The 15,415-nt window shown below is 41.3% G+C and overlaps 1 protein-coding gene across 2 annotated transcripts in view; it reads right to left on the bottom strand.

The window, feature by feature from the left end:
- Positions 1–15,415, bottom strand: part of LOC121607207 (protein unc-13 homolog B-like) — a 181,070-nt gene that overhangs the window by 40,228 nt on the left and 125,427 nt on the right. For both annotated transcript variants that reach the window (XM_041937920.1, XM_041937921.1), the window contains 7 exons: positions 14,586–14,818; positions 13,923–14,008; positions 11,223–11,349; positions 10,574–10,670; positions 7,422–7,565; positions 3,034–3,111; positions 2,602–2,679 (listed from right to left, as the gene is read on the bottom strand). In XM_041937920.1, coding sequence (XP_041793854.1) covers positions 2,602–2,679; positions 3,034–3,111; positions 7,422–7,565; positions 10,574–10,670; positions 11,223–11,349; positions 13,923–14,008; positions 14,586–14,818 — 843 coding nt within the window. The remainder of the gene's footprint in view (positions 1–2,601; positions 2,680–3,033; positions 3,112–7,421; positions 7,566–10,573; positions 10,671–11,222; positions 11,350–13,922; positions 14,009–14,585; positions 14,819–15,415) is intronic.

Genomic DNA, 15,415 nt, shown 5'->3' with positions numbered 1-15,415 from the left:
GTCAGCGTCATTCTCACATTATGCTGGTGTTCAATAAGAAAAATACTAAATGAGACACTAATCTATGATAATGATAGCTGCAACTAATTTCCAATGACAGTCATTATAGATGGCTTTGCATGCACAACAGGGCCCAAACAGAAAACAACCTTGGTTCAGGTTGTTAGGTACACCTGTGTGTCACAACCAGTATAAAACAGCTAAAAAGTAGTTTCATCCACACCGATCAATGAGGTTTGCGATTGTTGACCCACCTCCTCATCAAAGTCCTCAGGTTCCTCCTCATTCTCAAGCTTTTGGAAAGAAGCAGCACCGTAGTAGAAAGCAAAGTATTTTTTACATTGTAACAGGCGTCAAAGAAAAGCAAAGTTCATTTCTGGGAATGAAAACGGAGTCAAGGGAGGAGGAGGAGGAGGATGAGGAGGAGGAGGAGTTGATCTCTTGTTTATAAAAAATTGGGATCAATTGGGATCAACCTAGAAATAGATGCACACACTACTGGGTAAAAAGAGGTTTGACAGCTTGCAGGGGGTTCAGGGTGAGTTTTTGCTCTAATGAACTGTTTATTGTGGATGTTTGTGTTCCAGGAGCAACAAGGGAAAGGGAGCGAGGGAAAACGTAGAAACCTAGACATACCCTCTCCTCCTCAGCAGTTAGCTGTGGAGAGAAAGACACACACTCAATCTCACGTTACTTAAATGAACTCGCAGCCCATGTGTACACATGCACACACATGCTGTGGCTCAGGAGGTAAAGCAGGTCGCCCACCAATCAGAAGGTCAGTGGTTCAATCTCCAGCTCATCCAGTCTGCATGTTGAAGCGTCCTTCAGTGTGATGAGCGATACCTAACACCAAATTGCTCCTTGTCAGTGTGTGTGAATGGGTGAAAGCTGGCATGTGTCATAAAGCTCTTTGAGTGGTCAGTAGACTAGAAGAGTGCTATATAAATGCAGTCCATTTACCATTATACATTCGCTCTTTTTCTGAACACCTGCTGCGCTTTTATCTGCAATCCGACGTCCAAAATAATCTGAGCTGTTATATAGAGCTTTCTCCACTATTAATATCCCAAAAATATATCAGCCAGACTACTTTCAAGCAAGACTGAGCAGTGACGTGAACGTCGCAGGAGAAATACGAGAGGGGAAAGTTCTCGAAAGGCTGTCACTGAAGACAAATACATACTGTAGATTTATTCCCACAAGAAAACACAGAGTTTCTAACCGTGGTTTTCTAAATGTTGCATACGAAACCCTCTTCTTCTTTTTCCAAGTTTCCTCCTTTTCTAAAGCTTTGAAACATGTCAACTAGTCTTACAGGTTCAGCACAAACACAGAAAAAATAGATTCCTGCATGCATATAAAATCCAAGTCTGCTGCTTCTCGTTGCACCGACTGATGAACCCAAATACATATAAAGTGCTTCCATTACAGTAATTAGGTCACACCTGGAGGATGGTAAGTTGACCCAAATAGGTTGTCTATATACTGGATCATACCAATGCCAATGAGAAAAAAAGGTGAAGGGTATATTTTGTGTGCAGGAATTTGTCTCCAGTCTGTGAATTCATTGGCTGGAGCTTTTCCTGCACCATTTCAAACGGCACCAACATGCATCACCTGTTTGCAACATCTTTCTGATCGCAACACCTTGTTTACAACAGCCAAAAACATCTGTTTCCATCCACACAGCAATTCTACACAGCAGAAAACACCACAGTTTCCCAAACATCCATCAGTACATCACTGCATTTTGCTCCATTAAACATATTCAACGTTCAGTTTTTCTCCTTTATATTCTCAGTGATTTACATGGACGCAGAACCGCATTCATTTCCTCAGTATTGGCTACCAGGATGTTTTTCTTTAGCAGGGATAAATGTGTCACTGATAAGTTTTCTTCTCTCTGGCATAAATGCACTGACACAGAATTCTACAGTTGGGCAATTGGTCGAACATATCAACTATCGGTAATTAGCTGAATCCATACCAGTTTTTGTTTTTTTGGGGGATGATTTTTGATTTTTGTCATTTTATTTAACTTACTGGTCTGCCTCCAAAAAAAACGAGTGAGAGCCGCTTCTCAGTGACAGATTCAGGCCAGTAATGGCAGAAAAGCAGTGGGAAACAATGGTTTGTAGAGCCAGCATATTTTCACATCTAACACGGTGAATTAGGGGTTTATTTCTGAGAACATATCAGCAAAGGCCGGTTTTTGGGCAGATCCACCATCAGGTGGAAAATCTTAACACATCTCTCAACCGTACTACAGACCAATGAGGTTCATGGTGCCTTCGTTCGCCGTACACGACAAGCTTGCACACTTATTTGATGTTTTTTGTTGCTTTTTGTATTCTTGAAAACAGTTTGAACAGAATGCTTTTTAAAACATGCCCTGGTCTCTCTAGTCAACTCAACTTCCAAAACACTGCAAGTTGTCATGTCAACCTTTTGACTTTGAACCAGTGAGGAAGACCTCATCAGTGAAATCACTGGCAGCAGGTTGAAATGAAAAACTCAGATCTCAGTGGCAGATGATTAAAAACCAATGGTGCAGGAGAAGCAGTAGGTGTGTGTGTGGGAACATCTGTTAATGCTCACCTGTTTTGCTCCCATTGACTCAAACATCTTCTCTAATAGGACCCTCATCTGCTGGACGTTGTTCATCAGCACACAGGGCTGGAGGAAGATAGATGAGGGGAACCGCAGGTGCAAGTGGACAAAAAAGAATGAGGGAGACAGAAAGTCAAGTAAAGAAGGAAAAGTCAAGAAAGTCAAAGAAAGTACAAATACCAGAGCAAATGAATGAATGTCGGGCAAGAAAAAAACAGGCAATGACAGGAAGATTAACAAAGAAACAAAGAGAAAACAACAGAGATATAAAGAGTTTGAGAAGTGGGCAGCAGCAGCTAAAATATTAATCCACTCCACAGAGAGGGCACTCGCTTTCAAAGCACTCGGTCTCTCTCTAAATCAGAGATGAGCTCAGAGCGAAGTGGTTTGGCTGCAGAGAGGCGATGCAGCAGTACTCACTATCTTCTCCTTCTCACAGTAGGAGGGAAAGCTCTTGGCCAGCAGGGCACAGTACTGCAGCAGCACTTTGGTGATTGTCTGTGGAAACAGGATAACACACACGTAGGACATCTGTGTGAACTTCCGGAGTTGTGAATCTGAACACTGGAATTTACTTCTTTAGTTTGGTCAGGTGAGGACACTCATGTTTGAACTCATGCGGCATGAAATATTCACTCCGTGAGGACGTGCATCTGTCTTCTTGCTGCAGGCAGTTTATCAGAAGTGAAGATGTCCTGTAATCAAAGGGTTTGTTGTGTCTTTGGAGGAAAATCAGTCTGAGTCAAGTCTCACGTTTGACCATGACATGCTGTTTATATATCATTTTTCCCTTTTCTCCATGCAGGCCTAATAATAAAATATGTAAGGTGTGTGGTTTTGCACGGCACATCTAACTCTTGAGACCTGAATGTTTTTGCTTTCAAGATTCAAATGCGTCAAATCTTAGTGGAGTCAGGTCTCAATTCTACAGCTGTGGTCACAAATCTAAGCTAGCTACCATAAAAGTGAAGGACCAATGATTATCAGATGGATATTATGTCTAATGGGAGTTGCTCATGGTTAGAAAACTAGCAGAACAAATCAAGCAAATCAGTCTTTTTAGATGGCAGCCGAGTCCAGTATGTTGAGCCCGAGTTACAAGGGATGAAAGTGGATTTGTTGGGAGCGACAGTGATTTCAGAAAACACCAAGCATTATGTGTTTGTTGATCTGGCAACTTATCTTAGGTGTTATGTGCTAATTTTTGTTTTTGCAATGACCCTCCAGCCAATCGCAGACTGTAGGCGGCACTAAAGGAACAGGTTTTTCCTTCGATCTGTCTTGATGAACAGTTTGTCTAAGCACTGTCTTCTAGGGCCCTATGAAATGCAATTGAATATTTCATAGAATCAGTCAATTCATGTGGTGGATGAACAAAATTTCAACAATTCAATGTAAATATACTCAAAATGTAATGAATGTCAATGAGTTTGATGTAACACGACATTATTGTTCATCAAACAGATCTTTTGCAGGTTGGCCTCCATATGCAGCTCGAACACACGGGCAATTCGGTGTGACGGAGGCTGTGTTCACTCCTTCTTGTTTACAATGCTTGACCAGAGACAGACATAGCTTTTTCATTTTTTCCAACAGAATATCTGACTCCTCACGTACAGCCACGCTTGAACAAACTTTCTCTCTCTCTCTTAGGACCTCTTTGACATTACTCTGTGTGTGTGTGTGTCACCAAAACACAGCAGCAGCATGTTCATTTGGCTCAGGCGCTAAGAAAGTTTTTATTTTATTTATTTAGAATGGTTTCTGCAATATTCCACATTTAATAGTTCACTCTATGCATCAAACTCAAGTTTCTCGTTAAGTTGTTTTGTACTGCTGTGTTGTGTCTCTTTCTGTTCCTGTGAGCGTTTCATCGTCCTCCCACCTTGCAGCTGCAGTGAGTGACTGGTTGCAGCTGTTTTCGATCATCTCACCAGGGCCTGGAGCTTAAAAGATGAGGAAGGAGGTACAAATGGGGCCAGTGGGCCACCCAGCAGTTAAGTCTGCATATTGGCGCTTTAGCCTGCCAGGTGTTAGCCACTTCATAGTATGTAAGTGTGTTTTGCTGGGCTCTGGTGGGAGACGCACCCTTGCTCCCTTTTGGGCCCATTTTTTAAACAAATAAATCCTTAGTTTAGTTTGTCTTGTACTTTAGTTTCCTTGCTTCTATTCCCTGGGTTTAGTTTTTATGTCACACCCATCATCCTCTGCAATTTCTCAGGGATGTAACATTGAATTCTTCTACCTGTGCACAAATTTTGTACCAAACAATTTATACATCTGTGACTTAGGTGTGTAACTCTGAACTGGATAAAATGATTGAGCTTTGTGACTTTGGGTACTGTGTTATCTCCTACACAGTTATTATCCTGGGCTTTTTACTCATTACATTAAGATTTACCCAGAATATTGCAAAAAGCAGGAATCCACCGGCAATTGGAGATCCCGGACAAGACTGGCAAGTGGATCAGAGGGGTCAATTGGATGCTGCAAAGTCTGCAAAGCGGCACTATAAAGCAATGTCTGTCGAGCAGTTATCTCATATTTTACATGAGGATACACATACATGTAAATGCCTCAAGCATGGGCATTTTAAGTTAACATTTCTAGCTGATAACTTGACCTGCATGTCAAATCAGATGATGTGTGTACCTCAAAAAGCGCCCATATTCATAAATCATAAATAAACCTCAGCTTTACACTATTCAGGACATTGACAGCTGGTTGCAGTGATGTGCTGTATAAGGAAAGCACTGCACCAGCAAAAGAGTGAGCGCAAAAAGGTTTCAGAAACTTCCAAGAAAAAGTATTTGTGAATGTTTAATGAAGTAGGAAATCCATCTGACGTGTTTGTTAGGCCTTCAGGTTACACACATCGTTTCGGTGAGAAACGATGAATGTCATGTTTGTTTACAATAAAAAACTCCACAGGCGACTTTGAAATAATTCAGCAAGTTAATTCATCTGTCAAAATGACAAAAACTGCGCCTGTCTCGGGCTCACTGTGAGAGATTTCCCTACTTTCTGCTGAGTCAGCCAGATGGCTCTCTCACACTCATGCATTAAACATGTGGCATGATAGCTGCTTGCATTGCTTAGTATGTTTTCCTCTGGCTGTACGACTCTGCCTCTCCCTTTGCCCCTCTCTGGTTTCCGCTGCTGTGTGTCTATACTGTCATCTCACACTTGAAAATGAACCATAACTGTGCCGGCCCGGAGGCAGAAGAGTCGGAGAAAAAGGGCAAGAGATGGAAAGAAAAAGGAGCTGGAGGGTGACAAAGAGGCAGAACAGAGAGTGAAGTGTACGGAGAGAATGTGGAAATAAAGGCAGATATCAATGGAAAAGTATAAACAAGATGGAGAGTGGATGGATGAAAGAGATGGCAGGGCGGTAGATGAGAAGATGAAAACCAAACTAAAGCTTAGACAGGGAGCAGATGAAAAGGCAGAGAAAGAGAGAGAGATTAGCATGAGTGGAGTGAAAATGAAAAGGCAGCGGAGGGCTGGGGACAGAGAGATGGACAGCACAGAGTGATGGCTTACATTAGCCATTCTTTATTTAATGAGTCCCTTATTGATTGAGCCATAACACCACACACACACACACGTGCGCGTGCAAATGTAAGTGCACACACGTCTTCTGCAGAGAAAGATTTGTTAGATTTAATGGCTGTGCCTAAAAGCCTTACATTACATTTGAAGAAAAAATATGATATCAGCGGTTCAATGACAAAACACGGCACTGTATATGTTTTGCTAACAAATGCATGAAAATCATCAGTCAAAGGCACAAAAGATTCAAGAGAGATGTGTAAGCAAAGCTCCTGAGATGACTCACGATTTAAAGCTGCACCAGGAAAGAATTCTGATGGATCTCATCTGTGCCTCTATGATGAAAAACACTTTATCGCCACTTATTAGGCAACCATGTATTTGTGCTATAGTTTCATCACAGACAGTAAACTCCATGTATGCAGGAAGGGATGAATTACAACATATGGTGTCCTACACAAAAGCAAGCTGGTAAAGAAAGAGTTCGGCAAATGTTGTGGGTCTTCCGCTGTCGCCAGAGGAACTCCAGATAACTGTATCTGGGCCAGGACTTTCATTGTTCACAGTCCAATTAGCAACTTGAGACGTGAAGAGGACAGCTCATCTCTATCAACAGATATCTTTATACTATTGCTGTGTAATGAAATAAAGCCAGTAAAAAGCTAAATCACTGTCAGATGATAGCCAGTGGATTCTGAGATTTGACTTTGCCCAGCGCATACAACCAAAGCCTGCTTAAACGTGAGGAAACACCTGCAGGTTATTCATTCATATGCAGATATTGCTTTGCATAGATTGGGCTGCAACTGACAGTTATTTTCATTATCGATTAATCTGCTGATTAGTTGCTTGATTAATTGACAAATGCTCGGTTGTATAAAATGAGACAAAACAGTGAAAACTGGCATCACAATCCTCTAAATCCAAGTGGATGTCTTCAAATTTGTCTAAAACGCAAAGATATTGAAATTATTATAACGAGAGAAAAGGAAAAGCAGTAAATTTGACTAGCTGGAGCATACAAATATTTGGTATTTTGGCTTGATAAATTATTTATATTTGGCTCTCGTGCTGTGATGCACAGTTTTCGTTCATTATATGTCTGAAGACGTCTGCCCGGCTAATGTAGACCCCACAGAGGCAAAGGAGAAGATATTTTTTGTTAATTGGGTGACCCGACCTATCAACAGTCTGTTTTGAAAAGCTATTTGATGAGCTCATAATGTACATGAGTGACATGGCAGCCTGCATCTCACCTTGGCGAAGCGGCGGTTATATTGGCCCACCACGTTGGGGTCGGGGCAGTCCAGCTTCTTGATGATCTCAAAGCTCTGGTTGAGCTGAGTGAAGATGTCCACCACCGAGCTGGAGAACAGAGCATGCTCAGACGTCTGCTGGAACTGCAGGTGGAGGGACGACAAGGCGAATTGCAAAATGTTAGATGACTGGTGCTCACTTCTTTAATCACAACAGCAGAGTCACTCTCCATCTTCAGTCTGCCGCTGCATTTTCAAGACGTTCTTTTTCTTCTTACCAACTCATACGTCCTCTCTACTTCTCCACTTTCCTGTGTCCACTGTTCCTGGCTGTTGTCGTGTAATTACTCTACAGATTTCAGGGCACTCTGCCCATTCCAATCATTATCATTCACTTGAAATGTTGGTCCTGGTCTGGGAATAGAGGGGTTATTGAGCCGTGGCACTAATCATATGTTCCGGATAAATTCATCAGCTTAATAGCTAAATTGTAAATGTAAATGGTGCCCAGAGGGTTAGTGTGGTAGTTTGTGGTAGTCAAGAGAACCATGCCACATATTTCCCAAGTGACTGAGCCCTGCTCTTGGATCCAGTGGTCTCTCTTACTCTTCAAAACTTACAGTGTTTGGATCCATAATTCGTTCTTTAAGAGCTTAAGGAGGCGGACAAGCACTTAACAGTTCCTCAATAAAATCTGCCTCTAATGGAGTTAAACTACTACTCTCTGCTTAAGAGAGCAGAGAGGTCGAGAATATGTGTGCTGCCTAAAATAATATCTGCTTACTCTCTGTCAGCCAGTTTACAGAAGCATCCTTCCAGCAGCAAAGCAAAGAGTTTTGGGCTTAAATATTTGACTCAATGTAAACTGAGTAAAAAGTTGTGACAAACCAGTACAGAATATGGAATTAGGGAAATCTGGCTGTTAACGGGTTATTCACCCAGTGCTTTCCTCACTCTTTTGCTGCCACCACTGTTGCTGTTGTTCATATACAATCTCTAGAGCCCCACCTCCACCCAGATGGAGCTCTGAGTCTATCATCCCCTCCCATTCCAGAGCGGTGTACGTATTAGACATTTACATGACACATTATTCCATGTGAGCATTCCTTTGTAATGTGAACGCACCATTTCTTCAGTTTGACTCATGACCAATGTGAGCAAATATAAAATGATGTGTGATCTGTGACAACTTTCCAGATCAGTAAAATCCTTCCTCCCAACATTATAAACTGCTGTGTTTTGCTGACTGATGAGCCTTCACAAAGACCAAAGGAAGCGAAACCATCTAAAGGCCGCCAAACAACAAAGAAGCATCCGTCCTCCCACACCTTCTTCAAGGAAAATATTATGTGTCATTAAGTTTTTACATCAGTAAGGGTTCGATGATGCAGAACCAGATTGGCCCGTGTTCCCACTGTGCAGTAAAAAGTAGGACTTCTCTAATGACCAATAAACACATTTGGAGAGCCTCAAACCTATACTTGCAACAGTCAAAGTGTTCAGTGCCAGCCTCGGCCTACAAGCCTCTCAAAAAACTCCCAGAGCAACACAGTTCTCTGAGGACAAGGTGCAGCTTCGGGACCATCAGGAGGTCGAGAGACAACACTTGTCCATCAGTCTGGAAATCCGGGAGCGGCTGGCCGAAAGCAGAGCTCAGCTACACCTGAATGAATCGAAGCCCACTACAAAGGGTCATGAGGCTGAAGCCGTCTTTCACTATCATTTCATATTAATCTTACTGCACAGTTGCGCTAAGGCTCCTGTCCTGCAATATAATCAACAGCTCAGAAAAATATGGCCTCAACAGGGTAAACAGCTGTTTCATAACACCAGATTTGGTTCTGCTGTACAGGCACCAAGTCTTTAGGAAAAAGCCGCACCGCAAGCAGGAACTGCTACGGAGTTTAAATGTCAACATACAGCAGAGTTTTTTTGATAGCAGTGAAACTGCTTTCATGTAATTGTTTATTTGTATCCTGATCTTTTCAGGATGTGAGTCCCCCTCCATTACTTCTCATGTCCCCTGTCCAATTTCCTTTCCCGTTGTAAGCAGCATTGGCAAATAAAAATACGAGTTAGGATTTATTACCTTTATGCAAGATTTGCAATTCATAACAGCTCAGATCACAAACATAATGTCTCATCTAGACTCATTAGTAAGTTTGCAAATTGCTTCCTGTTTGCTTAAATTAAATTCTGGTTTCTGGTGAGAGAATTTCTTTGTCCACAGGAAATAAGAGATTGAAACTTCATATTCAAATTGGTAATCAAAAGCATGTTTGACACAGTCACTGACTGTTGAAGTGAATGACATTCAAACAGCAGTATTTCTAACCACCTTGTTATTTGAACATAACATCTATGTGCTCCCTTTAACACTCACTTTAATACTGTGCCTGTCCTTTAATACTCATGGAGACATGCACATGGCTTTACTGAGACGGTGTGATGTGTAGGAAGGTTCATTGTATTGCACTGTAACCCTCCAGAGGGAGAGGCCTGAGGTGAAGATGCTGTGTGAGGTGAAAGGGACAGACGCATGCTGGTGCTGTAAAAACTAGAAGATATTTACTGTGGTTTGACCCTCGGTGCATGCTTTCTTCTCTGAGTCATAACCCAGTCAAATCTGAACGTAGTGCAAACATTTTCAAAGTAATCCATTGGCAGTCTTCTGTACATCTATGGGTGCATTGCATACAGGAGCTGCTGATTGTTAAAACATCTGAATAATCCCATAGCAACATTTTACTCCAAGATTATATCTCCCAGAATTATAGGTCCAAAATTTAGAGCATGATGAAATTGGTAAGTTTTTAGATTTGCTTCTCTTTTATTTATATCTTTTTGAGCCACTGCCATTAGTTTTGTGTTTTTTGCTGGCAAGAAACATACATAATTGACAGCTGTGATGCGTTGCCTAGTAACACCCAGATGTCAAACATTGCCACAAAAGATAGTTCATCCCACTGTTGAGATGCCCAATAAATTGCTGCAGACTGTGCTGCACATAGCTTTTTTGAAACCTAATTTTCACTTGGAGTTTTGTATTATTCTTTTTTTTCTTAGATGGTGAAAGTATGGATAGATGCATGCCAAGCTGAAAGTCACGGAATGAACACAAGCCCCTCCACATTCTCGTTTCTGCGACTCACCCCTTCTCTCTTGTCTCTCTCCAGCGCCCCATGCATGAACTCCATCGACACCTCCTCGTTCTCAGCCAGCCAGGCCAGGACAAACTGGAGAAACCACCTGGAACAATAACAAGACACGGACGCGGAGCTATGTTATTGACCTTCCTTTGTTGAACCATAAAGCTGACGCAAAGTAAAGTATATTGAAATTAGTGCAGGTTCGACAAAGAGAAACCAAATGTTTTGAAGTTTTGTTCTAAAGCTTGTAGATTTAGAAACATATTTTAAATTCCTTCTTCAAAATGGATCTTTTCTGTTCTTTTAATTTCTGTCGTTGTTGCCATTGTCTGAAATGGTTTTCCCTTGAAAAGCATCAATCAATAAAATGTATAGCCATTAATACCATTGCATCCTAACCAAGTGAGGAGTGCTTTTACAGTGTGTGTGTGTGTGTGTGTGTGTGTGTGTGTGTGTGTTTCATTGTGTACGCAACAACATAAACAAAATCTCAATGGAAAGGCAGAAATTATCAATCAATCTAAACTCCCTTTTGTCTGGAGGAGACAGGAGAAGAGTGAGATAATGAGTGAGTAAAAAGTGTGTGTGTATGTGTGTGTATGTGTGTGTGTGTTTGTGTGTGTGTGTGTGTGTGTGTGTGTGCATGTCTTACGCAGGGTACTCGGGCACAGTGTCTGCAAAGGCGGGTAGGTCCTTAACATACTCATTATAAAGCCACTTGACCTTGAAGTGCAGGTTCATGTAGTCAGCGGTCTTACAGAGCTTATGCTTCTCGTGTTCTGTGAAAACCACAAACACTGAATTAAACAAGCACACAACAACGATTTATTGCCTATTTACACTCACTTGCTGAAGATTTTTTAATCCTGTAACTCTAAAGTAGTAAAATCCATCCATTCATCATTCATCTAAGTTGTAACTACTTTCTAGGCAGCATTACATCAAACATAAGTTCCTCAAACTTGCAAGAGAGTCAGACAAATAATACACTCCTGCAGTAGAGTAACACGGTGACTTGCTTGGGCCAATTTTGAAAAAGCTTCAACACAGTGATGAGATTCTTCACTTTCATCAAAATCCAATCAGTGTTCGCTGTATGACATGACCCAACAAACAGACAAATGAATGGAGGAACAAGCTCAGTCCTGATTTCATTTTGAGCCTCAATTACGGGATCAGTCCAATATTACAAACAAACAGCAGCAAGAAGTGGAAGACTCAGTGCCACAGTGCACCAAGGTACTAGTCAAAATATGTCTGTAGCTCTAAAATGACACTATATCATGGAAAGATGTTGAGGGATTTGTAATATACTAACATATTTACTGTAATATCACTTACGATGATGAGGGTGTATTCCTGTTTCCTGTTCATGTCTTACATTAAGTTATTGAAAATAGTGTCAAATGCGGCAAAGTAGACATACATTTTCCCACTAGCAAAACAAACATTTTCCTACAGATCAGAGGTTCCCAACTCTTAAATAATTTGCAAATGGGCTGCAAGGAAACATATATTACCTTGTTTTATGTCTGAGCACTACCTCAGTACTGCTGAGAGGTCTTTCTGCATTTCTTTAGATTTGTTTTATTATTATTTTTGGTAAGCAACCACTAAGAAATAAAAATGTATTTTGTTTTCATGCTCACCCATTTGTTGTCAATCTCCCTCTTTTTCTCTCTCTATTCTTATTTCCAAATAAAGGCATCATATAAAAATGGTCCACCGTGCAAGGAAGGTTGGGAATCTCTGCTATTGATGACTAATTGCAAATACACACACACACACGCACACACACACGCACACACACACGCACGCACGCACACACACACACACAGTCTTACCAGCGTAGAAATCAACTTTGCGGATGCGAAATGTGGTGGGAGCTGAGATGGCAACAGAATTACAAAACAAACCAATCGTAGTTCAGAGAAAGCAGAGAAACAAGTTTGATAAAGCAGTGACTGAGATGAGATTGGCTTTAGAGATGGAAAAATGTGAGAACACAATGCTTGCTGGAGGGTGGACTAGGCACAGAAAAACAAGTCTAGAAATGGGTCTCCTGAAGGGCTGGTCAGCAGTCAAATTTGTGATTTGAGGGCAAACAAAACACTTTTGGACAGGGTGCTGACTCAGCTACAAAACTCAACATCTCTATAGGTTTTAATGTTGTTATAAGCAGACTTGACATCACTACAACTAAAACAACTCAAGCTAAGGAGGATAGGAGGGCACTATAGTTTCTACAGTTTCTACAGGCCAAATATGAGATACAGTCCAAACCATCAGTTTCTCCAGAGTTAGAAACTGTATTAACAGCTCCATAACCTGTATAAAACAGTCTCTGTGGACTGAAGGGAGCCTGGTTGCTGAAGCCCAGTGGATAGCTGTCAGTTAAAGCAGCCATGCCCATAATCAATATCATAACTTTATGCCATAATACAATTTATGCAAATGAGTTCATGAGTTCAGAATTACCCCCTGTACAGTTGTTATGAACAGGGAAATTAGTTGTAGAGACCAAAACTGACTTTTAAATAACATTTAAATATGGGGGTCTATGGGGACTGACTTGGTTTGGAGACAGCCTCAAGTGGCCAGTCATTGAACTGCAGTTTGGCTTCATTTTTCAGGTTGCTGCTTGATCTGTTCTCATCATGACTCACAGACTGTAACAGTATTTTCTTGTGGCAGTAGATTGAGAGCAGTCCCAAATACTGAATAAAAAAACGTCAGTTTTTTAAAAATTATTATTTTTGCTATCAGCGTCCTACATGGATCCACTAACAGCTACGAGCGGGCATTGCTCAGATGTGACGACAATGTGACCGTTCATTGAAATACAACAATGGCGGCTCCTAAAGAGGTTAGCACAGATGCTGCTTTAGCAGTTATTTCAGAACTGGAGAGTATTTCTTCACTGAAAGAACAGCACTGAAGGCTTTTCTCCATGGAAAAGATGTTTCCAAACAGTTTCCATGAACGTCTTCCCAGATGGTTCTGTGCTACAAACCATCTGGCACGTCAGACTATAGTTTAGATTCTCTGACTCTAATTTGTGATCCAGCATCGACAAACAGGCAACAATACAGCAGCTGTCCCCATGCTGACTCCTCTGACTGAGTACTGTCATCAGCTACATCATGTTTATCTATAATCTCACCATTGTTCCAGCGGTAGTGGTCAATTTTATGCAAAACTGAAAGAGATGGCAGCAAAGAGAAGACAGAAAGTTGATGGAAAAACTGCAAGACTGAGTCGATACTTTTTCTCTCTCCAACACACAGACACACACAGACACACACAAACACACACATACACAAAAGCTGTATACAGACACATGCAGTCTTACCCTCCAGGCCATATTTCATGTCCTGAGCGAACAGCATCCACATGACCTCAGCGCTGACTTTACCCACACTGAGTTCCTGAGGAAACCTGAAGGGCCAGAAGAAGTCAGGGCAAGAACAAGGACAGCAGTAAAGAGTATAAGCTACTGTGCTAGTGGTTATGTCTGTATGCTAATATTCTGCTTGGTATTCAGCTTGTTAACGGATGCTTTGAGTGCATTTGATCAAAAGGAATGAAAACATGTAAACACACACGAACTGAGCATAAATGCACAAACATGCAATCAAGCAGAAGCGCACAGACACACAAACACTCGCTTACACACACAGAAACACACACACACACACTCGCTTACACACACAGAAACACACACACACAGTCATTTGGGGTCATTTCAGACCTCTGAAGCTCGAAACAAATAAAACAAATTGATATTAGTCTGTTTTAAGACAATATGTTGTTAGCTTACTGGTACAGTAGTAATGCCATCAAAGGGAAACTTCTTACAGCAACAAGGTTAAAGAATATGCCACTGGTGATCTACTTTCTGTCACGAAATGACATTAAGTATAAATAAATGTAAAAAAATCTGATTTAATTATGAAAACATCCAAAAATAAACTGCAGAGACCTGGTGAAAGACAGAACAGAACTGAGTACTAACTGGTTAATGATGGGTGTGTAGGAGTTCTTGTCCTCCTCAATGATGGAGACGATGAGTGTGATTAGTTTAGGCCAAAAGTCCAGATTTTGGATGCTCGGGCCCTGCTCCTCCTGCTGGCTCTCCTCTTTCTTCTCCTCCTCTTCCTCCTCCTCATCCTCGTCTTCCTCTTCATCGCCGTCCTCCTCCTCTCCTTCGGCCTTTTCCTTCTTCTTCTTTTTCTTCTCTGGCTCGGGCTACGGGAGGGAAAAAGGCACGAGGACGAACATATGCAAGAATTGAGTTTATGTGTTTACACGGCCATGAGAGGTTGAATTCAAAAGCAGACGTCCAGCACTCTCAAAAATAAACACATGCTGTTCTGAAATGAGCGGCGGCACACAACAAGTGTCAGTGCTCAACAGTTTCTGTGAATGATGTGCACCGAATAATTTATAACAAGAATTACAATATTATTAATTCGCTGTGGTGAGAGGATTTTTTTTTCTAATGTTCTGGCTCCGTGTTTATGTGACAAGCTTCTGATAGCTCTGAGACTTTTCTTGATTATCATGCAAAGCATTGTCAATTTATACTGAAAACAGGCTGGCTTAATGAGTTTAGACACATTAAGACGTGAATCTTTATGGGCACAGTTAAAAATATTCAGTGTTCTGGAGACAATTCTGCGGCTGATGGAGACTCAGTTAATTAGTGCACCAATTAAAGATAATCCAGTCTGCGCTGTGTGTGCTGAGATTAATCTGAGCAATGGGAGGAGATTAAGCAAAAAGCAAGATTCAAATCCTGTTTTTGCTTGACTTATAAACTCCAAAAAGGACAAGGGCTTTGTC

The sequence above is a fragment of the Chelmon rostratus genome, chromosome 5, assembly GCF_017976325.1.
Source record: "Chelmon rostratus isolate fCheRos1 chromosome 5, fCheRos1.pri, whole genome shotgun sequence".
NCBI lineage: Eukaryota > Metazoa > Chordata > Actinopteri > Chaetodontiformes > Chaetodontidae > Chelmon > Chelmon rostratus.
Note: the sequence above shows the minus strand (reverse complement) of the source record. Positions and strands in the feature narration are given on the sequence as shown.